The sequence below is a fragment of the Galeopterus variegatus genome, unplaced genomic scaffold, assembly GCF_000696425.1.
Source record: "Galeopterus variegatus unplaced genomic scaffold, G_variegatus-3.0.2 Scaffold4311, whole genome shotgun sequence".
Classification (NCBI taxonomy): Eukaryota; Metazoa; Chordata; class Mammalia; order Dermoptera; family Cynocephalidae; genus Galeopterus; species Galeopterus variegatus.
The window spans coordinates 51,615-78,593 of record NW_007730422.1 but is presented as its reverse complement, the minus strand read 5'-3'; the positions used below and the strand labels follow the sequence as shown (position 1 = coordinate 78,593).

General features: G+C 36.1%; 1 protein-coding gene across 1 annotated transcript in view; it reads left to right on the top strand.

The window, feature by feature from the left end:
* Positions 1-26,979, top strand: part of CNTN5 (contactin 5) — a 269,147-nt gene that overhangs the window by 226,221 nt on the left and 15,947 nt on the right. Inside the window, exon 11 of the mRNA XM_008587234.1 lies at positions 4,449-4,558. Coding sequence (XP_008585456.1) covers positions 4,449-4,558 — 110 coding nt within the window. The remainder of the gene's footprint in view (positions 1-4,448; positions 4,559-26,979) is intronic.

Genomic DNA, 26,979 nt, shown 5'->3' with positions numbered 1-26,979 from the left:
GGAAATTCTATATAGATTAATTATATGTGGAAAGATTTATTTATTTTTGATGTGCTTTGGTCTTTTCTAGTATTTTTGGGTTTTGCCTTATGTGGAAAAAATACACTGCTTTTATTTTTATGAAACCAAATAAACCTCTCTTCATTTGCAGAAAATTACATGCAATTATCCCCTTACAAATGGAGCTACCACAGCTCAAATTAAAACTTAACATTCATAAGGTGTTATTCTACAGATTAGTTTTTAGCTGAAAGTGAGCTCAGTGGGATTTATGTGAACTTGAAAATTAATAAATTGAGATATTAGTTGAAAAATACAAGGAATAATTTCCTGTCTTTGCCAGATGATCTATTTGGATTAATGCCTATAAAAGTTCAACTACAGCTGTCTTCACTGAATTTTTAAATAATGAAACCATAACCCTTCTCCCAAGGAGTTTATTAAACTCTCCTTTGATTAATGCTGTTGCTTACCCCTCTTGGGAAGTCAGATGTATAATCAATATTACAAGCACATCCCCCGGTATTACTTGGAGAACTCCAGCTGCTAGGTCACTTAATACAAATGTATCATCTAAATTCATGAACATGGCAACTCTGTCCAAATTTTTTAATCTAAAGGAAACTGAAATCTATCAATCAGCCTGTCCACTTCATAGCCCAAGATTGGAGTGAAGAAGTTATCCATGACCTAATTAATATCATCATAAGTAAAAGAAAAAAAGAGAGATCCTGTTAAGTCTTTGAGTCTACTAGACGTAACACTAGTACAATATCAGAAATAAGTCCCTGAACTTTCATCAAATTACCTGACAGGAGTCAGAATGACAGAAAACATCCTGTGATGTAGAGATCAGGAGAGTGTAAGAGATAGTGAAATATGGCATGATCTATGAGGAGAAATGAAACTGTTTCAAAATTATCAAAAAGCCCATGAAATAGAAATCAAGGGAGTTGATAGTAAGCCTGTGGCAGAGTTAAACAGATAATGATGCAGGTCCAGGTGTGTTCTGGCAAGACCTAGCAGTAGAGAGCTTAAGTGCTGAGCCCAAGATTAATGTTCTTGAGAGAATTTAGACGTGAAGGGGGAAGGGGGAAAAGAAGGCAATGGTAAATGAAAAAGCATCAAGTTTATATATAATATAAACGTATGCCCAGAAGCAGGACAGAGTGGCAGTCAGGGCCTGACTGTGTTCAAATCCTCCCTCCGCCGTTTAGCAGCTGTGTGATCTTGGGCAAGTTGCTCAAACTCTCTGCCTCTTAATTTCTTCATCTGAAAAATGGTGATAGTGATAACAGCGTTGTTGAGAGGATTAATTAACACATGTAAAGAATTAAGGACAGTGCTTGGAACATGGCAAATCCTTAATAAATGGCAATTATTTTTACTATTATTATTACTTTGAGGTCTTCCTCTCATCTATTTTTGTCTCTTTCTTGTTTGTTTCTAATCTTTTTCTACCCATTTCTGTCTGTTATTTGGAGGCAATTGAGCAGCAAAAGAATGAACTATATATATAGTTCATGGGTCTACTTATATAGGTAAGAGGTCAAAGTCTATAGGGGTCACGTAAAAAATGTAAATAAGTGAAGGACTCCCTGTTTGAGACAATAGGGAATGGTACGGACTCTGCAAAACTGAGAAGCACATGCCCTGACTGATGGAGTCAACTGCTAATCCTCATCTGCTAATTCTTCAAGAATTCATACTTGGTATCCTCCCTCATTTTTTCCCCCCAAGAGAAGCCAGAAATTCTTATTTTTAAATGTTGGCTTAAATTAATTTAACACATTATGTGGACAAACAAAACATGACTGAAGACGCACTGGCCATCTATTTGTGACTTTTGATCTAAGTGATTTTCTGAGATTCTTTCTAGTTGTGATCTTTCATCATTCAGTTACAATGGGATGCCCAAACAGAATACCTAGTCCCAATCCGAACAAACTTTTTGATCCACTTAAAAATGCTCACTCAACTATAAACAGAACATATAAAAATTTCTGGAATAAACTGACTGAGGTCACTATTTTTACATGCTGAAATTTCCAATTCAGGTCAGTAAGGGTCTATTTCTGATAGATTTAGATCCAGAAGGTGAAACAGATTAAAAAAGACTCTTCAGTTCTTGTTTGAGTCATTCACCCTCATTCAATTAGATGCAACTGTAATGTGCAGCCCCGAAGAATGCAACTGTGAAATGTTAGGTTGGGCCTGACCTCGATTTTAAATCCTCAGAGCTTTTAAATAGAAATTAAGGTGCTTGTTTGGGAAGTAGATTTCTGAACATTTTTCATTTTCTTTTACTTTCTTTTATTTTTTAGCTTGTTTAACTTTCTATTTGAGAAGTACTTAAACTTGAGTAGTGCTACTGAAAGCTGATAAAGAAATAATTCTTCTCTAGAGATAAAGAGAGAGAGAAAGGATGCTACCCAACCGCATGTTTTGTGCTTCTGAAATTATTTATTCCCCTGCAATCTTCTTTGACTAAGATGTAATTGTTTCAATAATATAAAAGCTGAAAGAAGGCATTTGGCAGACAAATCTTTGCAATGTATTCATTCTAAAAAGAAGCAAAACAGCTACCAAATAACAAATGATATCCAAAGTCTTGCTCCCTATGAAATAAATCATCCTAAATCCTGGAGATCAAGTTGTACAGACCTCAAAAATATCAACTTTTCATTTTATTTACTTGCAAAATGAAGAATTTTAACTCCTACAAAATAGCAATAAAAAAAGTCTACTGTAACTATGCTAATAGAATTCTAGAATGAAGTAGAAACTTCTACCAGAATGCGTTTTTTTTTCTTAATCAGGTAGATGCACAAATAATAGGGAGTCAGAAAGTGGAATGAGGGAAAGAAAATATTCAAAGATATACAAAGGGTAACAAAATGAGAAATTATAATTTATTCCATGGCAGGAATTAATGTCAGCTTCTGTTCAAAGGTTAATGTGAATTTGCCAAAGCACTTTGAGTTGACACAATTACAGCGTGATTTCAACAAAGTCTTCACCGAAAGAAAACCACTGCTTGTTGCAAGCATATATCTTTGGAAAAGTCTTTTGTGGGCATTTTTTACAGCAACAGGGTAGACGTTTTTGACCGAAATTTTTAAATTAATAATATATAAATACATTCCATATAAATGTATGACCACCATCTATTAAAAAAGGAAAGATCTCAAGAAATGGTTATAATTCCTTCAATATTTGTACTAATGCTTTTTAAAAATCTTATTTGGAACTCTGTCATTTCCATATAGTTCACTGAGTCTAAAAAAAAAAATTAGCCAATAAATTTGAAATCTTGTCAATGATCTAGGGTTAGTACCAAAGTCTCTACAATTTTTATAGGATAGGATTTTCTTAATAGACTTTGTACAAAACAGTTTGAACTAACGTATGGCCTTTATTCTGCCATTTCATTTAACATGTGTTCATGACACAGTATTTATGATTCAGCCATGTCAAAACTAGAAATATTTTGTTCCTCATATAAAGTGCAACCTCAAATAAAGTGCACCGCTTGATGGATGCCAGTCAGACACTGTGCATTTGAGAAAAATAGTGCAAAAGGTCACTGAGCATAGAAACAAAAAGAGGTGGTTTTGAGCAAAGGCAGTACCGAGACCTTCAAGGACTTTCCTCTTCTGTTCACACCTGTCTTAAAAGTCAAAGCACACCTTTTAAATATCATGATTCATAACATATTTTTTATATAATCATAAAAATGTAGTTTTGTGGTTGGAACAATAAAAAAAAATCTAATGACATTTAGACTGTTTGTGCCTGCGTAAGGTAAAACATAAATAAGTAATAATAATGTTATAGCTTGTGAATAAACATTTTAAGTGTCAAGCACAGTACTAAATATTGTATATGTATTATTCAAATTAAAACTAACTTTAAAAATCTATGAGATAAATACTCTTATATGCCCATATTAAAGATGAGAAAACTAGGGCTTAGAAAGAGATGAACCAACTTACCTAAAGGTAAATAAATGACTAAATTTTTTAAGGACAAAAAAACAACAGCGGTCACACACACACACACACACACACACACACACACACACACACACATGTTGATAGCCTGACTCCACAGACCATCCTTTTGATTATTATGCTAGACTGGTAGGCAATTTAAGTCAGACAATTTAACTTCTTCAGAAATGTCCTAGCTAATCTAAGAACAAAGATCTTTTCTTGTCTTGCTAGAATTTTCACTTGTCATTGGTAAGGTATTGATGAGACTTGACCCAAGTATAATTATCTAACAAGATTATCTTTTTATCTTGTTGTGTTTTTCATAACTACTACAGCATTTCATTTCAAAAATAAGGTAGAAGGAAATTAACATGCAACAGATTCAGGGGTAATGCTTTGATAGACACAACTCGTTACAATTGTGGTTTATTATTTCCATTTTCCTTCATTCAGAACCCAGTGCTGCTCCCACAGATGTCAAAGCTACAAGTGTGTCTGTGTCAGAGATCCTCGTTGCGTGGAAATATATAAAAGAGAGTCTAGGAAGACCACAGGGATTTGAGGTATGAACAAAATTATTGAAAATAAACCTTGTTATTTCCACTGGCACTACATTCTCCTAGAGAAATGGTTTGGTGACATGCTTTAGTATGTTTCTGTGGCTTATAACAGAAATACCTGAAACTGGGCAATTTGTCAAGAAAGAATATTGCTTACAATTTTGGAGACTTGGAAGCCAAAAGTTCGGGGAACAGATCTGGTGATGGCCTTCTTTGATGGTGACTTCAGTGACACAGGGTATCACATTGAGGGATGGCAGATGGCTTGAGCAGAAGAGAGAGAGAGCTCCTCACATGCTCTCCTTTTACAGCCTAAGAATCATACCCATGATCACCATCAAACCATCAACTTATTAATCCACTTACTAGGGCATGGTCCTCACAATCTAATCATCTCTCAAGAACCCACTTTTCAATCACCATAATAGGATTTCTCACCCTCTTAACACTGTCACAGTGGGAATTAAGTTTCTAATACACGGACATGGGGGACACAATTCAATCCACAGCATGACACTTAAACAGAATTGTATTCCTTTGAAATTTTGCTGTATGCTAAAGACAGTAAGAAACACTATTTTACTGACATGCATTATGTTACTCATTAGCTGGCTTATTTTCTGGTACAGTAATTTCCATTGCAAAGATAAAAAAAGAGATGCAATTGAGCTTTAGATAAAATCAGGAGCTTCAAGTGGATATTTACTGGTATCCAATTTATTGGTGGTTAAAAAATGTTTTGTGTCTTTTTTTCTAATAATTTAATGTATAAAAAGTAGATTTCCTTTAGTACTTTCTTGACAAATACTGAATTCTCAAACCTTGCTTGGATCTTAGTGATCTAATTTGTCAAATAACTTTTTTGTCTCTTAAACTTTTAAACACAGTTATGCCAGACTTATATTGGTGAACATTTCATACCAATTCAATGATGTCAGTGAAATTTTAGCTTGAATATTCCTTGATAACAGATTCCTGCTTCTCATACAGCTCTTATTTTCATTCTTACCTTGGTTTGCTAGTCAGGTGCTGGGAAAATATGGGAAAATGGTCAGGGCCCCTCAGACGTTCAGAACCCTGCCGAACATTTGCTGTGAATAGGTTGTGTGAGGGCAGAGTTAGCGTGCCTGCCCAGCGCCACCCCCTTGGCTGGAGTTTACTGCCTCTGGCAGCCGCGGCACGACCGTCCATGCCTTTCCAACCTGCGTCTTCCAAGGATCTGTTTGCCAGTTACCTAGCTCATAGACCTGCGTGGAAAGGGTCTGGTGACCCAGCCTGGCATGTGAGGGCTCTGGGGACCTATTCTGGCACGTGAGGGGTCTGGGGACCTAGCCTGGCATATGAAGGATTCGTGATCCAGTCTGGAACGGGCTTGAGGGGTCTGGGAACTCCAGACCCAGCCCTAGCTCGGCAAATGGCCCAGTCGGTGCAGGATTACCAGCAGGTAAAAGAGCCTGACAACTGGCATGGCCACCTAGCTTTACAATTGGCATCACAAACAGGATAAAGAGCACTACAATGGGCGGCGACGGCAAGATTCCTACATTAGCCCTAGTACCACATCAAGGATAGGAATTAGGGGGGTAATTTCTTTTATTTATTTATTTGTTCATTCATTCCTTCATTCGTTCATTCATTTATTTTTAAATTTTATTTTATTTTGTCAATATACAATGTGGTTGATTATTGTGACCCATTACTGAAACCTCCCTCCCTCCTCCCTCTCCCCCCTCCCTCCCAACAATGTCCTTTCTGTTTGCTTGTCGTATCATCTTCAAGAAATTGTAATTGTTATGTCTTCTTCCCTCCCCCCTCAGGTTGTTTGTGTATTTATTTATTTTTTTTTTAGTTCCCACAAATAAGTGAGAACATGTGATATTTCTCTTTCTGTGCCTGACTTGTTTCACTTAATATAATTCTCTCTAGGCCCATCCATGTTGTTGCAAATGGCAGTATTTCATTCTTTTTTATAGCAGAGTAGTATTCTACTGTGTAGATATACCACATTTTCTGTATCCACTCATCTGATGATGGACATTTGGGCTGGCTCCAACTCTTAGCTACTGAAAAGAGTGCTGCGATGAACATTGGGGAACAGGTATACCTTCAACTTGATGATTTCCATTCCTCTGGGTATATTCCCAGCAGCGGGATAGCTGGGTCATATGGTAGATCTATCTGCAATTGTTTGAGGAACCTCCATACCATTTTCCATTGAGGCTGCACCATTTTGCAGTCCCACCAACAATGTATGAGAGTTCCTTTTTCTCCACAACCTTGCTAGGGGGGTAATTTCTAAAAGACAAACAAGAATTAGCATCTAACCCAAGACCTTAGTTGCATTTAAATTTTTAATTCTTACTTTTCTTCTGCTTCACCTCCCATTAAGATCGTTGTTTTTTGAACAACGATCAAGCAAGGAATTTGTATACTGAAATGATTTCCAGATTGAAAATATACATTTTCATTCTATTTCAGTTTTCAAATAATGCCTGATAACTATTTGATTAACATACAGTTAGCATTAGATAATTATTGTCATCATAAAGAATTTATACAATCTTTCTAAGAGTTACAGCAAGACCATTTATGAGAAATCATTACCTACCTATATGACATCATGTACTTATTTCTATAATCATGCCTCCATTCACTCTTTGGAATGATGCAAGTATGTATCTTATTATGATTGCATGTTTAGTTGAATAATATCTATGTTTCTCACTATCCTTGCTGTAGGAACCAATTCTGTTCATTACTAAATCCCAGCAACTGATAGTACTTGGCCTATGACAGGCCACAATAAATATTTGTTCAATAAATGAATGTTTGTGCTTGACAATCGGCCCCTTTTTTTCTTTTTTAAATTTTATTTTATCAATATACAATGTAATTGTTTCTCGTGTCCCTTCAGCCCCTTTTAATATGACTGTAGAAGCCACTGTGGTAGCCTCGCCAGCTCCCTTCACTGGGCCAATGCACCATTCCCCAGCTGCTGTGAGTGTTGGCTATTAATAGTTCTCAACTTCCCTTCTGGAGAACTGCCCACCACTGTGGGGAGCTGCCTTGCCTGGAAAGTTACCTCTCCCACAATCAGGCAGCCCAAGGCCAATGACTGACTGATACTGGTCCATTTCCTCAAGGAGTACACAACTTTATGGTATGCTTTATGATCAAGATCCCTTGCCGTGTGCAACAGGCCAAGCCTAGATTACCTGGACCATGGTCTTGCTCAGCTCCCTCTCCTTCCCCATCTATCTTTCCTCCATTTCTTACAGATTTTGCCTGCAAGCACTCCCACAATAAATCACATGTATCCAAATCCTTATCTCAAGCTCCTCTTCTAAGGAGCCCAACCTAAAACAACTTCATAAGTGTATATCTACCCTGGACCTCTGTATTAGTGCATTCCCTGTAGCTTATAACAGAATACTGGAAACTTGGTAATTCATGAAGAAATGAAATTTATTTTTTACAGTTTTGGAGGCTGGGTTGTCTGAAGTCCAAGGAACACATATCTGGTGAAGGCCTTCTACAGCAAGGAAGGGTGAATGGGCTGAGCAAGAGAGAGCTAACCAGCTAACCTCCTCACTTGCTCTCTTTTAAAGTCATCAGAGCCACACCCACTACCACCCATTAAACCACCAATGGATTAATTCATTCATGAGTGTACAGTTCTCACAATCTAATCACCTCTTAAAGGCCCCACCTGTCAATTATCAGAATAGAATTTCCCACCCTCTTAATACTGTTGCAATGTATATTAATTTTCCAATACTTGAACCCTGGGGGGACATATTTAATCCACAGCAACCTCTGAATCAGATCATCTGAGGGCAGGTCTCTGGTGTGCATACTTTCAAAAGGCCATAAAGTGTTCTGGTGCACAGAAAGTGAAGATCCAACCTCCTACATCTCAAAGCAGTGCTCCCTCACGCAGCCAGTCATTCTCAACCTTGTTTTTACCTGCCATAATAGCATTAGAGCATATAACCACCGTGACTCACTGAATTGACGTTTCTCTATGAGGTCCTACAGAGATCAAACAAGATTAAGATTTGTGCACAATTCTCCCTCAATATAAATCACTCATTTGTTCAACAAACATTTGTGAAGTCCTGCTAAGAACCAAACACTGAGCTAAACACCGGGGATAAAACAATGAGCAAATAAAGTTCCTGTCCTTGTGAAGTTTATATTGTAGTAGTGAAGGCAAACAGTAAACAAGCTCGTAAATAAGTGTGTGATATAATTTCAGTTGATGTTAAATGCTGTGTAGAAAAATAAAACAGAGCAAGAAGAGAAGGTAAACAGTATGAGATTATTGATTATTGATGTTTGAGAAGTTACCTTTTTGAGGTTGTGACATTTTAGTAAAAAAATGACTGAATGACAGAGAGGCAGAGAGAACAGCAAGCCAAAGGCTCTCAACTAGGAGCCTGCTGCACTTCCCCCAAAAAGAGGAAGGGAGTGATTTTGGCAAGAGTAGTGAGCAACAAGGGATGTGGGGGTGATAGCAGAATTGTGAGAGATCGCCAGGACAATGACCTGATTATATGGGATCTTGTGAACCATGAAAGGAAGTTTGGATTTTATCCCAAGTATAAGGAGAGGCCATTAAAGTATTTTTAACAAAGAGAGTCAAGTCAAGATCTGACATAGTTTAAAAGCCTCTCTCAGCCTACAGGGTGGAGAATAGACACTAGGGAAGACTTCATGGAAAATAGCGGAGAGGTGGGTATTCCAACATAGGTGACAGGGAGGCTGGTTTCAACTAGAGTGGTAGCAGTGAAGTTGATGAGAAATGGACCTGTTATGATATGCTTTGAAGGAAGTTATGAACGAATTTGATAATGAATTAGATGTGAGCTATGAAGAAAAGAGGAGTCAAAGACAATTCCAGAGCTTTCTGACCCAAGAAACTGGGGGAATGGCATTGTCATTCACAGAGATGAGGAACTCAGAAAGAAGAAAAGGCTTTAGAGTAAAAATCAAGGATTCTGCTTTAAATATGTTAAATTTTATAACTTCTTTATTTCTTAAAAGAGTTGCCAAGGTGGTCTTATAGTAAGAGAATGAAGGTTTTTCTGCACATACCTGAGATTACAGAGTATTGATAAAGAAGATGAACAGAGCCCTGTGGTGCCCCACCATTTGAAGCTCAAGAAAGAGGGTGTGGTGAAAGAAACTAAGAGGAAGACCCTGAAGAAATGCAGAAGCCCAGAGAAGAATTTCAAGATGGAGAGAATGTACGTGGAGTCAAATGCTGCTGAGAAATTCAGAAAGATGAGGCCTGAGATTGCTACATGCATTTGCCAGTGTGAAGAGTCTAGTAACCTTGATGATAGAGGTTTTATGGGGTGTTGGTGATCAAGGTTTGACTGGAAGATCAAGATCACTTAAGAGTGACACTCAATGTCAGAGCACAATATTTTTGCTAAATCTATTTCATTCAAAATGAAAACTTATCACAAACAAAAATGGAATATCTTTAAGGGTAGAAAGTTAATAGAAATGAATCAAATTCTGGAAGAATCATCACCATGACCACAGTTTTGAATTAAAATAAATCCACACAAATTCTGACAACTGATTTTACACACAGAAACAGGACAGAATCCATGGGCAGAGTATCATCTATACTGTACTATTTTATAGTGTATTATAAATTGTAGTTTAAAAAGCACAGCATCTTGTTACCAGAAAAAAAAAATCAACATCTTGATAACTGGAAAATTAAATATATGTTTTTATTATCAGAACATAATTAAAATGTCATATATCAGTGGCCAAATAGCAGCCACATTAACTGCTATTTAAGTAAAATATATTTGGCAAAGACTCGTTTGATTTATACTGTCTCATAGATGCATAGTTGCATGTAGATTTAAGACTAAATGTGATATAAATAAAGCTTATCAGGATCTCTCCCACCCTTTCTTTTCCACACTCTTTATTCCTTTAAAGAGAGCTCTACCTCTGTCCTTCGCTTTACCCACCCTGGAATTTACTTTCTCATCTTCTCTCCACCTGTTTTTCTCTTTCAATAATGTCACATAGTAAAAGATCTAACTAATTACTAAAATGTAGTAACTTCCTAAAGCTTAATACTTTATCTTACTCCTATCTCCCTCCTCTAGTCTATCCCTACCACCACCATAGCTCTATTTACTGATGATAGAAATCTGAGCATGGTGACAATAAAGGAAATATCTGAAACAAGGGCATTTGTCACCAGAACCAATGAGATTGTTTTCACATTTTAAGTACTTATCATACCAATCATATGATTCATTTTTCTGGCCATAAGTTCAATTTTTCCTACAATGTCTGAAAAAGCAAGTTACTAGAAAGGCACTAACTGTACCATTTTGAAAATTGGGGGGACAGTGTTTTCTGTCACCTGTCCTATTTTTTCTGAATTAGAAAGTGTGACTAAAATACATAAGATTCTGCTGTAACGAATGGTACATCCTAATAGTAGAAGACAAAAAAAAAAAAAATAAACACACTAACATGTAAGTGAGTAAGAAAAGCTCAGATAAAAATACACATAGAAGTTCAAAGGTAGAACAAACCTGGTTCCTTTGAGGAACAGAAAGAAGTGAAGCTCTGGACTTTGGTGAGCAATGGTGTGAAAGGAATTAAAAGTAGTCAGGGAGTTAGGCAGAGATACGATTATGTAGGTGTATTAGTCCATGTCTGTTGCTTATAATGACGTATGTGGAACTGGGTAATTCATAAGAAAATGAAATTCATTGCTTACAGTTTCAGAGGCTAGGAAGTCCAAAGTCCAGTGAGCATATCTGGTGAGGGTCTTCTTTGATGGTGGCTTTACAGAAATGTAGCGGGGGGGGGGGTCTCACATGGCAGAAAATGGAGGAGCAGAGAAAAACTAACCCCTCATGTGCTCTTCTTTTAAAGCTCTCAGAACCACACCCTGACCACCATTATTAATCCATTCACTGCAGCATGGTACTACAATTTACCTCTTCAAAGCCCCACCTTTCAACTACCATAATAGTATTTTTCACCTTCTTACCACTGTCACAGTGGGGACCAAGCCTCCAGCACATTAAACTTTGGGGGGGACACAATTCAGTCCACTACAGTACAGATACATAGATTATAGAAAGAGTTTTTATTTTACTGCAAATGCATTGGAAAGCCAATGGAGCAATTTAAGGAGGGGAGTGACAGTGTCCAATTTACATTTTTTTAAAAAACATCACTCCGGCTGCTCTTATGTGAGGAATGAAAGAGGGAGGGAAGAAAGATTAGAGAGTAGAATTTAGGAAGTTATTGCAATAATCCAAGCAAGAAATGACGATGGCTTAGACTAAGGCCATAACAGTGGAGTGGGAGAGAAGTGGATGTATTTTAGAGGCAAGTTGGCAGGATTTTCTGACTGATCCAAAGTAGAGGGAACAGAAATAACTCCTGCATCACTGGCTTGGTCAAATGGGTAAGTTGTACCACTTACAAAAAAGTGGGGAAACTGAGCAGTGAACAGATTTGAAGGTGGGTAATCAAAAGTTCTGTTTTGACCAAATTAAATTTGAGATGCCTATTAGAAATTTAAGAGCGTAAGTAAGATAGGCAGTAGGACATGTGACTTAAAAGTCTAATTGAGAGGTCAGGGCTGAGGACATAGAGATGGTATTTGAAGCCGTACTTCTAGATGAAACCACCTAAGGACAAAATTTCAAGAGAGAGCAGAGAAGAAGAGAGGACGGGTATAAGAAGGGCTTGACATATCCTGGCACACTCAGCATTTAGAAGGCCAGCTGAACAGGGAGAATCCACAAGGAAACTGGCAAAAATTGATGAGTTTGGTAGAGGGGCAGCCAGGAATGAGTCAAATACCTAAAAGACTATCAAAAAGAAGGAAATAATCAACTATGCTAACTGCCTCTTAGGTTTAGAGGTTATTGATGATCTTAAGAAAACCTCCATAATCAAATAAGTAATAAATATCCCTAATGTTGTCAGTTTAGTTACATGAGATCATAGGCATTTAATACTCCTCGTAATACCACTGCTATCTAAACAACAATTAGTGGCGATAATTTGGGAAGAGGGAACCTCAATTCGGGAGCTCTCAGCCCATCATCATCTTTATTTGATGCAGAATTGTCAAAGTCTCTTGTCAGGATTTCAGGGTGTTTTGATATTCATGACAATTACAGCTCTTCAATGTTGGTATCAGAAATGATTAAGAGCAAGACGCAACATCTGAATATGTTTTTGCACCGAAGATTTTAATAAGGGAGTCTAATTAACCACCTCAGAAAACTATTTTAACCTCAGACAAATGCAGTTAAAAGAAGTCAAGATGAGACTTTTATGTGGAAAACTTCCCTTGATGTACTACGTATGATAGGGGAGGTAAATGAGAAATAAGAAATCATTTCTGAAGTCATGTGCATAGATTTATTTCCTTCTAGAATATGTTTCCTGTAAAGCCCATACTCATCCGTTGCTTTGATATTGACAACTGTATCTCTGGAATACATACTGTGGTATTAACTAATATAACACCTCAATGCATTCCCCTCATAAATAATCAAACTTGAAACTATCTGAGACACAGTTGACTCTGAAATCTTTGTATTTTCTCGCCTGCATATTGGAGGAGGCTATGCTTGAGCAGGGGTCATTTAGAGAGAAAATAGACAACATCAAGGGCAGTAAAGTCCTTAAAGTTCCCGTGGCCCAACCTGGTCTCCCCCGTCCAAGTCCCTATTATTGTGCTCTCCCTCCTCAGTTCTGACTCTGACTGCAGATGCTCCAGACTTTGGTTGCAGCCTGACTCTAATTGTGACCCTGGGTTTGTGGTCATTTGTCCCTATCTGGCTTTCTGTGTGTTTCATCTGATTCTCATTTATTATTTATTCATTTATTTACTCAACTAATATTTATTGAGTACCTACTATATTTGGTACAGACTTCAGGCTAAAACAATAAATAGAACAGAGTTTCCACCTTTATAAAGTTCACATTCTAGCAAGGGAGACTTTCTGTTTTCTTGGGTTTTTGTTTTTGTTTTTTGTTTTAATCCTAAGTCTCAAATGTGAGTCCAGGTAACTACTTTTGCTGATGACTTGGTTTTGACAATCTTTTCCCTGATGCAGCCATATAGGGCAGTAGTAAGGATTTCAGTCAGAGGCTTCCCCTAATATAATCTGTCAATAATCTACTTACATTTGGCATTTTTGCCTTTTATAATGAAGAATTTATTACATCTTAATTGGTTTAAGAAATAATGGACCCAGCATTTTGACTTAAACTTATTTTCATCTGCAACTTACTTGACACTTTTAAATACATTAACCAATTAATTCAAATAAAACAGTGATTGATGTTTGATGTTAACTTATTGCTCTATCTCATAGGATCGTCATGGCAATTAAGATGATAAGAATAGCTATGCAAAAACGATAGGGTCAGAATTACAACTCCTAGCCCCTCAAGACAATGTGTTGAATGATAAGGGGCTTGAGAACATTTTAGTGCTATCATTCCTTACCATTTATAAGTGGATCCATCCATGAGTGTTTCTGAATATCTCCATTAGGCTAGATTAAAATTCCTCTAAAAAGAAAACGTGGTCTTTCCCTTTCAGCAATCTTTTAAGACTGCATTCTGTAAGGATAGCACTGCCTCATGAAAATACCCATCTGAAGAAATAAAAATATATGAAATCACAAATGCAGATACCAATCCATCTAATTGTATTTTATAAATATTTAAACAATTTGGTTGACATTCTCTTAGAACCACCCATTTGAGAATTTTGATTACTTACATGGAAGTAGCTTGAGATTTTATGGTTGCAAAGACTAAATGTAGAAAGCATTGCCATTGGGATATGTGAAATGTCTAGCTTATGATGTGCAGCATGATTGAAAATTGGAAATGGGCTGTGTTTATCCAGCAACTTTGATTCATGACTAACCATGGCCGACCATCTGGATTGCCATCCTTGTCACTGGCCCATGCAAGTAAGTTATTAGGTTCAGTTTTGAATTTATGAACTCACCAGAATAAAAAAGTGTCTTGTGAATGGTAATCCCTGAATCCTAGGGTAGAGTCCCTCAAGCTTTTCAGAGCATACAAGGATCTTTACGTGCATACAAATTCAAAGCAGATGACAGTCTGGCAAAAAGGGAAAGTAAAGAATAAGGCCAAATTTCGTAGTCTTTTCCCTGATTTTCCCAGATCAAGAAGAAGGATGAAGGAAATTATAATAATGAAATATTAGATGATTTTTTTTATTCCTTCACTCACCAAACATTAAGTATCAGGCAGTGTACTAGGCACTGGAAATATACAAATTAATGAGATCTAGTCCTTGCCCTAAAAACACTCACAGTCTAAGAGAGAACTTTATGGGAAATTTAAGTAAAAAAAAAGAAAGACATTGGAACAATACAATTCATATGTCCATAATTACCCCAGGATTTTTTGACATCCCGATTCTCTGAAGAAATGTTAGTGAGAATAAATCCATGCCAATGGGTGTAAGTTTCTGTTTGCATGAGATATGCTTCTGTCCCTACGTCTTCAATTTTCCTAAATAAAATAATAAATCAACTAATGAAATAGTTTTATTTACTGAATAAAGTAAAAAAATCTTTCTTTCATTCCACATACTTTATTTAATATGATGTTGTATATTCTGCCTGTGGAACAAAGTCCCTCATGATTGCCAAGTTTATGGTGCTTATGTTTATTTTGCTCTTCTTGTATGAGTATTATTAGCTGTATTTATATCTTTTTAATGGTTAAAATCATTTTAACAATGGAAACAATTTATTTTTGTAGCAGGGGGGCAAGTGCACAATATCCTAGCTTCAATTCTAAACTTTTTAGAGCTTATTATTCAGAGAAAAGGAAGGGCAAAACAACTCATCCCATTTTACAATTCTTTCTAAAAGGCATCCCTAGCAACTCTTCTTGGGCTGCATGCAGGACTTGCATGTGTTCATTTTAAACCTTCCAGAGGATATGTGAAAGGAAAGATGGTGGTGGTTCTTCACTTTATGATCTGACTCTAATCATCAGAGCAGGAGACAAAAACAAACGGGCCTCACTGCTATCTGACAGTAACTCATGCTAGGCAGATTGCATTTAATTTGTGCAGCAGGAGGAGGGAGGGTATCTGTGTGTGTGAAATAGAATTTCAGATGTAAGTTAAATGGAAAAAGAAGGCAGAATGAAACCAGTCACCAAAAGGCTAAAACGAAGACTTTTATTTTACATATGGTGTGTGGGCAGCAGCTGTTTACAAATTCTCTTTGGCTTTTTATTATAAGTTAAAATAAGAATATAAAAAAAAAATCTAAACAGTAGAAGGAAATAGGATGCCAATTCTACCCTTTCTTTTCTGAAATTCTCTGGACTCTGATTTAAATCAAATAGCTTTCATGTCCCTTTCATTAAATTTTCTTTTTCAGTTATTTTCATAGACTGTGAGGCTAACTAAAACTATTTATGTTTTTTAAAAGTCAACAGATCAAAAGGAAATTGAAATAATACTTCACTTGCATAACTTGTTTCTTCTCTTGTCCTATTGAAAAGCAACTCTGTAGAGATCTTTCAGAAAGCAAGTAATTACCCAGTTTACTGCGTTTTTCTTTCATTTGCTACTAGATACATGGCTTTATGGAGGAAATTCTCTAACTCAAACCACTTTTTAGATTTTTTTTCTACTAAAATGTTTATATGAAACATTTTCCTAACAATATTAGGATATTTGCCTGAATATATTTTTATTACAAAAATAACCAAAAAAAGTACAGATGCTTTGAGCATATTCAGAAGTATTTCACATTTTTTCACTCTTCCAAACAGATGAAAATGTCCTGCACCACCTCTAAAAAGGGACTTTCCCATTCCTAAACCCAATCTTTTGTGAGCTCATCAAATGTCCATCCACAGTCTTACCCTTTATGACATGATGCACATTTGTACACACAGAGCATCCATACAAAAAATGTAATCACAAACGTAGACATCAATTCATTTAAATACTTGAACATTACTCTTGATGTTTTGTTAGAACAACCCATTTGAGAAAATTACTAAATTGTGACAAAATCTTCTTCCTCTTGAGAGCTGAGTTTTTATCTTAAGCACCTTGCAATATTTTTGTGACTTGTAAGTACAAATTCAATGAGTGTCGAATAGATAGATACAGATGTGGGCTTGTTTAAGATACTAGAAAATGGAGAAATTTTGAAAGTACATGATGAACACACACACAAAAAGGAAACTTTTTTTTTTTTTTTTTTTTTTTTTTTTTTTTTTTGTCTTTTTTCATGTCCGGCAACGGAGTGCAACCCTCAGTGTCGCGCCCGTACCGGACCGGGACCGGCAACGGGATCGCAACCCTCAGTGTTGCTCCCACACCTACCGGACCGGGACCGGCAACGGGATCGCAACCCTCAGTGTTGCTCCCACACCTACCGGACCGGGACCGGCAACGGGATCGCAACCCTCAGTGTTGCTCCCACACCTACCGGACCGGGACCGGCAACGGGATCGCAACCCTCAGTGTTGCTCCCACACCTCGCTCAGCCAGTGAGCGGGAACCGGTCTGCATGCGGGATCCGAACCCTCGGCAGGAACGCCACCGCGCTCCCAAGCGGCGCACTGTAGCAGTGTGCCACCGGGCCAGCCCAAAAGGAAACTTTACAAAAGACATACTTAGCATTATAAGAATATCAGTTACTAATTGACTAATTGCCAGTTACTAAATCTGAGACTTTATTTCCCAATGGGCAAGGTTTTTTTGAAAAATCTACATATAGAAAAGTGTACAAATAGTGAACGTACAATTCAATGAATTTCTACAAAGTAAACACTTGTGTAACCACAATCCATGTCTTGAAGCAGAACATGACTGAAACTCAGAGACGCCGCTTGTGTCTCCTACAGTTACTATCCTTATTCTCACCCATGGAAAAAAAAAAAATGCTATCCTGACTACTTCATTTAATTGACAGATAACATTGTATGTATTTATCGTGTGCAATATAATGCTTTGAAGTACATATACATGTGGAATAACTAAATCTAGCTAATTAATAAATGCATTATTTCACATAGTTATTTTTGTAGTGAGAACACTTAGCGTCCATTCTCAGCATTTTCAACAATGCAATATATTTTTATTAACTACAGGCATCATGTTGTACAATAGATCTCTTGAACTTATTCCTCCTATCTAACTAAAATTTTGTATCCTTTGACAAATATCTCTCCAAACCCCCACCCACTCACCCACTCACCCACCTCAGCCCCTGGTAACCACCATTCTCCCTACTTCTATGAGATCAACTTTCAGATTCCATATGTGTGAGATCATGCCGTATTTGTCTTTACATAATGTCCTCCACGTTCATCTATGTTGTCACACATTACAGGATTTCCTTCTTTTTAAGGCTAAATAGTATTACAGTGAGTATATATACCACATTTTCTTTATCTAGTCATTCATTGAGGAACACTTAAATTAATTCCATATCTTGGCTATTGTGAATAGGGCTGCAATAAACACAGGAGTGCATATATCTCTTTGATATACTTATTTTATTTTCTTTGGAAATGTACCAGAAGTGGAATTACTGGATCATATAGTAATTCCTTTTTTTTTTTTTTTTCAATTTCTTGTGTTTCTTTAGTTGTTTTTTTTAAAATCAGACAAGAAATATGGAATGCTTCACGAATTTTTGTGTCATCCTTGCACAGGGGCCATGCTAAGCTTCTCTGTATCGTTCCAATTTTAGTGTATGTGCTGCCGAAGTGAGCACTGGTAATTCTATTTTTAATTTTTTGAGGAATTTCCATACTGTTTTTCATAATGGCTGTACCAACTTACATTCCCAGAAACAGTGTGCAAGGTTTTTCTTTCCTCCACATCCTCACCAACACTTAACTTTTGTCTTTTCGATAATAGTCACTCTAACAGGTATGAGGTAATATCTCATTGTGGTTTTGATTTGCATTTTTAGTGATGTTGAGCATTTTTTCATATACCCATTGGCCATTCGTATGTCTTCTTTTGAGAAATGTCTATTCAGGTCCTTTGCCCATTTTTAAATCTGGTTATTTGTTTTCTCGCTATTGAGATGTTTGTGTTCCTTATACATTTTGGATATTAACCACTTGTCAGATGTATAGTTTGCAAATATTTCCTCCCATTCCACAGGTTATCTCTTCTCGTTGTTGTCTATTTTCTTGTTTTAGTTTGACGTAATCTCATTTGGCTATTTTTGCTTTTGTTGCTTGTGTTTTTGGTGTGATATCCAAGATTTTCTCTATGTTTTCTTCTAGAAGTCTCATAGTTTCAGATCTTACATTTGTCTTTAATCCATTTTGAGTTTCTTTTTGTATATGGTGTGAGATAAGGATCCAATTTCATTCTTCTACCTGTGGACATAGTTTTCCTAGCACCATTTATTGAACAGACTGTTCTTTCCTTATTGTATGTTCATGGCACCATTGTCAAAAATCAGTCAGCTGTAAATGTATGGATTTATTTCTGGGCTCTCTAGTCTGGAATACCATTGGTCTATGTGTCTTTCTATGCTGGTTCTATGTTGTTTAGATTATTATCTATGTTATTAGATTATGTTGTAGTAGATTTTGAAATTATGTAACACGTTGCCTCCAGCTTTGTTCCATTTGCTCAAGATTGCTTTGGTTATTCAGGGTCTTTTGTAGTTCCATACACATTTCTATTTCTGTGAAGAATGTCATTGGTGTTTTGATAGAGGTTGCACTCAATCTGTAGGTTGCTTTGAGTAGTATGGACATTTTAACAATATTAATTTTTCCAATCCATGAACACAGGATATCTTTACAATTATTTATGTCTTCTTCAATGTCTTTCATTAATGTTTTATAGTCTTCAGTGTAAAGATCTTTCATCTCCTTGGTTAAATTTATTCCTAATATTTTATCTTTTGTAGCTGTAAATGGAATTGTTTTCTTGATTTATTTTTCAGATAGTTCACTATCAGCGTATAGAAACATTACTAATTGTTGTATGCTGATTTTGTATCCTGCAACTTTACTGAATTCATTTATCAGTTCTAATAGTTTTTTGATGGAGTCTTCAGGGTTTTTTAATATAAGACCATGTCATCTGCAAACGGGGACAAATTAAATTCTTCCTTTTCAATTTGATGCCTTTTATTTCTTTTCTTTCCTACTTTTTCTGGCTGAGACTTCCAGTACTATGTTGAACAGAAGTGGCAAGAATGGGCATCTTATTTAGTTTTATATCTTGGAGGAAAAGCTTTTAACTTTTTCCTCTTGAGTGTGGTACCATGATGTTAACTGTAGGTTTGCCATATGTGGCCTTTAATTTTTGAGACACATTATTTCTATACCTAATTTGGTAAAAGTTTTTATCATAAAACTCTGTTGAATTTCACCAAATGCTTTTCCTGCATCTATTAAAATGATTATATAGTTTCTGTCCTTTATTCTGTTCATGTGATATACTACACTCATTAATTCACATATGTTGAACCGTCCTTGCCTCCCTGGGACAAATCCCACTTGATCATGATGAATGATCTTTTTAATGTGCTGTTAAATTCAGTTTGCAACGGTTTTGTTGAGGATTTGTGTATCTGTGTTCATCAGGGATATTGGCCTATAGTTGTTTTATTTTGTTCTGTTTTGTTTTGTTTCTTATGGAGTCTTTGCTTGGCTTTGGTGTCATCATAATGCTGGCCTCATAAAATGAATTTGGAAGTATCCCCGCCTCTTCCATTATCCTGAACTCTAACAATACTGACGGGTTTTTCTAGTTTTTAGAATCATACGAAGTTTTTCATGTCTTGCATGTTTTACTCAATCTTCTACTTGTAAGATTCATCCATATTAATACATGCAGCTGTAGTTCACACTGTCTCCTCAACTACATTGTATGAGCATCACACAATTTATTTATCATTCTACTGTCGATGTACTAGATGCTTGTTTCCAGTTTGGGTCTGTTATGAGTATCACTAACTATACAGTGCAATTTGGGGAGAATTATTCACTTTATAATACTAAGTCTCTTAATCCAGGATCATGGTATATCCAACTGTTTTTTTAAAACTACTTTGATCTTTGTCAATATCTTTTCTTAGTTTTCTCTGTTTTATTTTTTGATGTCATTATAACTGTTATCTTCATTTTTAATTTAGATTTCTTTAAGCTTGTAATATAAAATATTTAAAAATATGTAAAATATACATAGTATATTTTTAAAATGTGAAATATACAACAGAATAATATAATGAATTTCTATATATGCAACGTTCACCTTCAACAATTACAAAATAATGAATAATCTGTTTTATGTATTACTCCACTTAATCAATCCTCCTATATTATTTCGAAGCAAATTTCAGCCATTGTATCATTTCGCTGAACATATTTCATAAAAAAAATCTTTTAAATGCATGCTTTTAAAAATTGCCACCTCTCTGCTTCTTAAGGACATCCAGGTTGGAGAATGCACTCAGTTTAAAATGCAGCAAACTCAAAAATCACACTCAATACCACTCTTTCTTTTATGATTTCTCTTGGTCTCTGCCTACATTATTTACCAGGTTACCGAGTGTTTCTCTCTGGGCAATCACTGTTTATCATTCAGTCAAGGATTTAAACAGGGCTTATACACAGATTTGGGGTCTTATCTTTTCTGCAGTTGTCTCACTTCTTGGATTTTCCTCTTATATTTCCACTGCTCTTTCTGCAATAAACTTCCTTTGCTGCTCCAACTCATAAAGCTGCAGTCTTTTGCCACCACAGCCAGAAGGACTGAAGAATGCCCTCAAACAAAAAAGGCCACAAACTCACAATTCTTTCCTGTTGCAGATTTGGCTTCTCAACAGTAAATTCATCCCCACTTTCGGTCTGCTCTTGGATTCTTACCAAGATTTTTAAATTTTCATCTGGGGCAGGGTTGGTATGACCACTTTCCACGTCTGTATGTCTATCATTACCTTTTTAATATCTCTAAGATCTGTGGTATTATTTCTTTGTATCAACTATTTGTACCTCCTCCCCTCCCCCTTCTCTCCCTCTCTTTCTTCCCGTTTTTGGATTACTTTTGATCAAAAGAGATTTACAAAATTTGGGGTCTTTCCAAATAATTAACTTAGGCTTTATTCATTTTTTTTATGTTTGGTTTTTCAATTCATTAAGTACTGCTTCTATCGTTATGATAACCTTCTTTCTACTTTGTGTATACAATTTACTGTTCTTTTTCAAACATCTTAAGATGGACTTATCGCTGATTTTTGGCTTTTATTCTTTTCTAATATATACTTTAAGACTATACATCTCCGAAACCCTCCAATCCCAGCATCTCATATAAAGTATATCATATAATGTGATTATATACTTAATAATTTTTTAAAGATTAATATTCTTCTACCTGAAATTATTAACTTTCAGATCAAAACTTCTGGTTTCATTTAAGATGTATTCATAGACTATTACATTTGTTTGTTATCTCACACAACACATTCAAGTACATTAGTTGTAATATGATGTTTCCAGAATTTTCTCTATTCGATATGCTCTCTTTCAGAACGTTTGAATAAAGAAGGTAAAGAAAGGGAAGAGAACTAACATTTGTAAAGACCTATACTGAACTACATTTAGTAAGAATAAATATATATATTTATAGCCAATCTTCTTCAGTATGTTTTCTATAAATGGTAGTGACAGCTTCTCAAAAAAATACAAATCTATTCAGTCAGTGATATCCATTATTATGTTCCTGCTTCATTTTAAACTTCCTCACCTCTTATCTTCTAATCACAGTTGAACTGCCTCATAAATATTCAAAAGTTTAACTAAGCATTGTTTATTTATCTTATTTGATTTGTTAAATTGCATTCTTTATAGTAAAATTACCTTTGGGCACAAAGCGACTAATATGCATGCAATTTAATGATACTGACTGCCAGCATATCTCAGCGTATTGATTGTGAATAGCCAATTTAATAACTATCCCTGATCCTGAGCTCAGGATATTAGCAAGTTGGAGATGGAATAAATTGAGACAAGCAGGGACTTTCTCCATCAAAACAAATTCATTTTCCATGGGAAATATACTAACCTTTCAGAACAAGGACATGGCTAATCTTAGGTGTTGCCATAAGAGAGGAGAAATGTGAAAGGCAATTTAAGCATTATTAAGAAAAGATCATAGTGCAGTGTTATAAAATGTATCTGAAGGTGAGAAATTAGTAGAGAAAGTAAACTAGTAGTGAAATGTCTGCCTTCTAACCCTCAGTTTACCTTAGTTACAACTTTTATATTTGAGATTGACAGAGAATCAAATGGATGCATGTAAAACCAGCTTTCTTAATTCCCCTTATGCCAGGAAGCCATGAGAAAAGAGACAACCCTCACTGCCTCACTGCAATCACAGTGAGTGATTTGAAACAAAATTATTATAGTGTTTTCTAAGTTCTTCTTTTCTTTCTTCTTTGTGCAATGACCCAGTCTCAAAAATCTCCCTTTCTAGATTTAAGCAAGCATCTGGCCTCCTTTACCTTTATCTTTTCTTCAGTGAAGCAAACTGCACTCACACATATAAAGCTTTGTTTCTCAGCTCAGGCCTGGATAGATTTCTTTGTGTTGTTTGGAGAACATGAGTGGAGGCTCGTAATAACAATCAATAATCTGGCATCTTGTGCAGCACAGGACACTAGTGATACAGTCTAGAGATGATGTCTCCCCATTCAAATCAGCCTTCTATTTCTTTTTAAAACACTTGAAGATAAGTTAGGTAAAATCCAAGGATAATTAGAAAGAAGAAAAATCTTTGAAAAAGGGAAATGAATAATAGAAGAAAAATCTTTGAAAGAAGGAAATAAATGGCAAGGCTCAGTATGAATTCCTTTCCCTATAAAAGATTTTCTTATAAATCAAAAGAAAAATTGTAAACATCTGGTTCTAGATTTTAATAAGATAAACAAGATTAGTCCAATTAAAGAGCAATTCAGGATACAAAGAGAATGCAATGAAATCAAAACCAAAATAACTAAAATAAAATATTCATTGAAAGCAATAAGATGCAAACTTGAAATGGCTAAATATTTAAACCAATGCTTCAGAGTAACAACTTGAGAAATAATTCCAGAACACAAAGGAAATGAATAAGGAAATTTTATTTTATAGTGAGAGAGAAAAAGGTAGACATGAAAGACTGAAGAGATTTGGTGCATAAACAATAGTGACTGCAAAAAAGACAGATTATATTGAGCAAAAGCAATTAACAACAACAAAAAAAATCAATATGAACAAAAATCCAAAAAACAAAATAACTAGAAAAATTTCTACATTTAAGATAGAGAAATCTCACAGCCTTTCATGAAATATTAAAATCTTAACAGCTCCCTCTGTCACCCCCATAATTAATCCATCACCAAGATCTGTTAATTTTATTTTCTAAATATTTCCTGATTCTGTACACATCTCTATGTCCATCACCGTAACCCTAGTCCAAGCTATTCTCATTTCTTTCCTAGACTCCAGCAATGTCTCCTCTGTGCTCTTCCTTGTATCTACTCTAGCGCCTTTCCAATCTATTTTCATATTGCAACCATTTATTCAGAAAGACGAATTACTGAGTGTCTCTGTATGCCATCATAAAGCAAACAATCAAACAGACAAATTAGGGTAATTTCATATAGTGATCATTGTAAGTAATAATAATTATAACAAAAATAATTATAGCAAAACTTGGAATAAGATGAGAAAGAATGACTAAGGGAGGGGTGGTTTTTTAAGAGAAGTGGTGAAGGGAAGCTTCTCAACTAAGCTGAAAGCTAGGTGAATAAAAAGAAGATAGCCATTTGGAGAACTCTGAAAAGAGCTTTCTAGCAGCCATCAGCAAAAGTTTAAAGGCCCTAAATCAAGAATGTGATTGAGTGTTTGAGGCCCATTTTGCTGAAAGGCGTTGAACAAAGTGAGGTGAGATATAAGGTGGGGCTGCAGAAGTATACAGAGATGGTATCAGGTAGAGCCTTGCAAGCCATAAAGAGGAAGGAGTTGGAATTTATTCTAAATGCAGTAGGAAGCTATGGAGGGTTTTTAGCAGAGGAGTGGCTTGATCCATGTATATTAAAAACAAAAACAAAGAAAAAAATCTTTTGACTGCTGTGTCTTTTTCAAAACACAAATCTGATCATGTGATGTGTACACGCCCACCTTTATCCTTGCTTAAAAGCCTTTAATGTGCTACATTTGCTCTTAGGACACATTTTTGTAACCATCCTAACTCGTCATCACAGCCAACTACAAGATCTGGCTGCATCCTGCCTCTCTAGCATCGAGGTGCACCACACTCCCCTTCTCCCTCTGCACCAATGCAGGTGGGGGGCACACCACACTCCCCTCTGCAGACTGCACACACCCTTCCTCTGCCTTCCCTCCCTCTGCTTATGTAGCTCCTGCTCATCTCTCAGCCCCTCAGCTCAACCATCTCTGCCTCAGTGAAGACTTCCCTAACTAGCCTCTCCCCACTGCGTCCTATCTCCCCTGGCAAATTTCTATCGATATGTGGCTTTCCATAGGGCCCTTGTCAAAATCGGAATTTTACATTTGTTGTGTGGTTTTTCATTCAATGGCTAGTGCCCTCAGTAGACACATGGACTAAGTCTATTTCATTGATCACTCAACATTGATCCCCACTGCAGGCACAGTGTTTGGGAAATAACACATATTCAAAAAATATTTTTGAATGATTATCTGAATTAATTCGTTTTAAAAACCAAAGACCTGGCAAAATATTTACAATTCAATACATATCTTGATTATTTAAAAAACAAACAAACAAACAATAAAACCTATAAGTTCCCTAGCAGAAAGAAAAATTTGTGTTCAAAGGTACAAATTTTTAAAAAAGATTATCTTCTACAACATTTAATAACAGCAGAAAGTATAGTGCTGTCTTTAATCTGGGGAATACAATATTGAATGAATAGTGATCATTGAGTGCAATTCAAGATACAGAAATAAGTGAATACAAAAGCTAAGAAAGGAGTTGAATTTTTAAAACCTTACAAGTAACAAAAATTGGATAAGAGGATGATTCAACGTAGGTTTATTCACTGTAGGAAATGTACCACTTCTGGTAGGGAATGTTGATAATGTGGGAGGCTTTGCATCTGTGAGGGCAGGGGATATAAGGGTATCTTTGTATCTTCCTCTCAATTTTGCTGTGAACCTAAAACTTTTTTAAAAATACAGTCTTTTAAAAAGTGGGAAATAGAGTAAGAGTGGATAAAATATTAGGAAGAATTCTTCAATGATTTTATATGACTGAATAAAGATTGAGAAATAGGGGAAAGTTCACAGCTCACCCAGGAATCATCAACTGCATATGGCAAAAATCATGGATTTTTAGATTCTGTAAGTTCATGTAAGGAGAACGGGATTGTGTGTGACTTGAATATCTTAGAGTCATCACACTAGAAAATCAAATATACTATCTGTACAGTTAAAATAATTATTATACTGGAGAGTCACCTTTGGAGAAAATGGAGTATCTACTAAGAAGAACAATCCTGGGCCGGCCCGGTGGCGCACTGCTATAGTGCGCCGCTTGGGAAGCGCGGTGGCGCTCCCGCCGAGGGTTCGGATCCCACATACAGACCGGCCGCTCACTGGCTGAGCGAGGGGCGGGAGCAACACCGAGGGTTGCGATCCCGTGGCCGGTCCTGGTCCGGTATGGGCGCGACACTGAGGGTTGCGATCCGTTGCCAGTCACGAAAAAAGACAAAAAAAAAAGAAGAACAATCCTATAAATTTAGGTTCAAATCTTCTCTGTTAAAGGTATTATATAACTCAGAATTCATACTTCCTGCCTGTCACTAGTAATATTATGTACCATTCTAATTTTAAATAAAAATAATTTTCCAAAGACAAAATTAGAAAATCAGAATGTGAAGGATACAAAAAGAAAACTAATATATCTACGAATAACAAAAATCAGAAATACTAAACATCCAGAAACAAAATAGTTGAAGTAGTTGAGTAACAATAGGGGAGCTATCCAAAAATAATTCATAAAACTAAAGTCAGTACTATTATGCCTGTTTTATATACAAGGATAAGGAGAATGACAGGTTAAGTCACTTCTCGTGTTACATATGGCTCTCAATCACCAAAAGTGAGATTCAAATATAGGTCTTCTGTCTTCAAACCCATGATCTGCCTAGATCTTTTTTTTTTTTTTAATTATTTTTATTTTGTCAATATACAATGTAGTTGATTATTAAGTCCCATCACCGAAACCTCCTTGCCTCCTCCCTCTCGCCCCTCCCACCCAAGTGTGTCCCCTCCATTTGCTTGTTGTAAGAACTTCAAAAAAAATTGTGGTTGTTATATCTTCC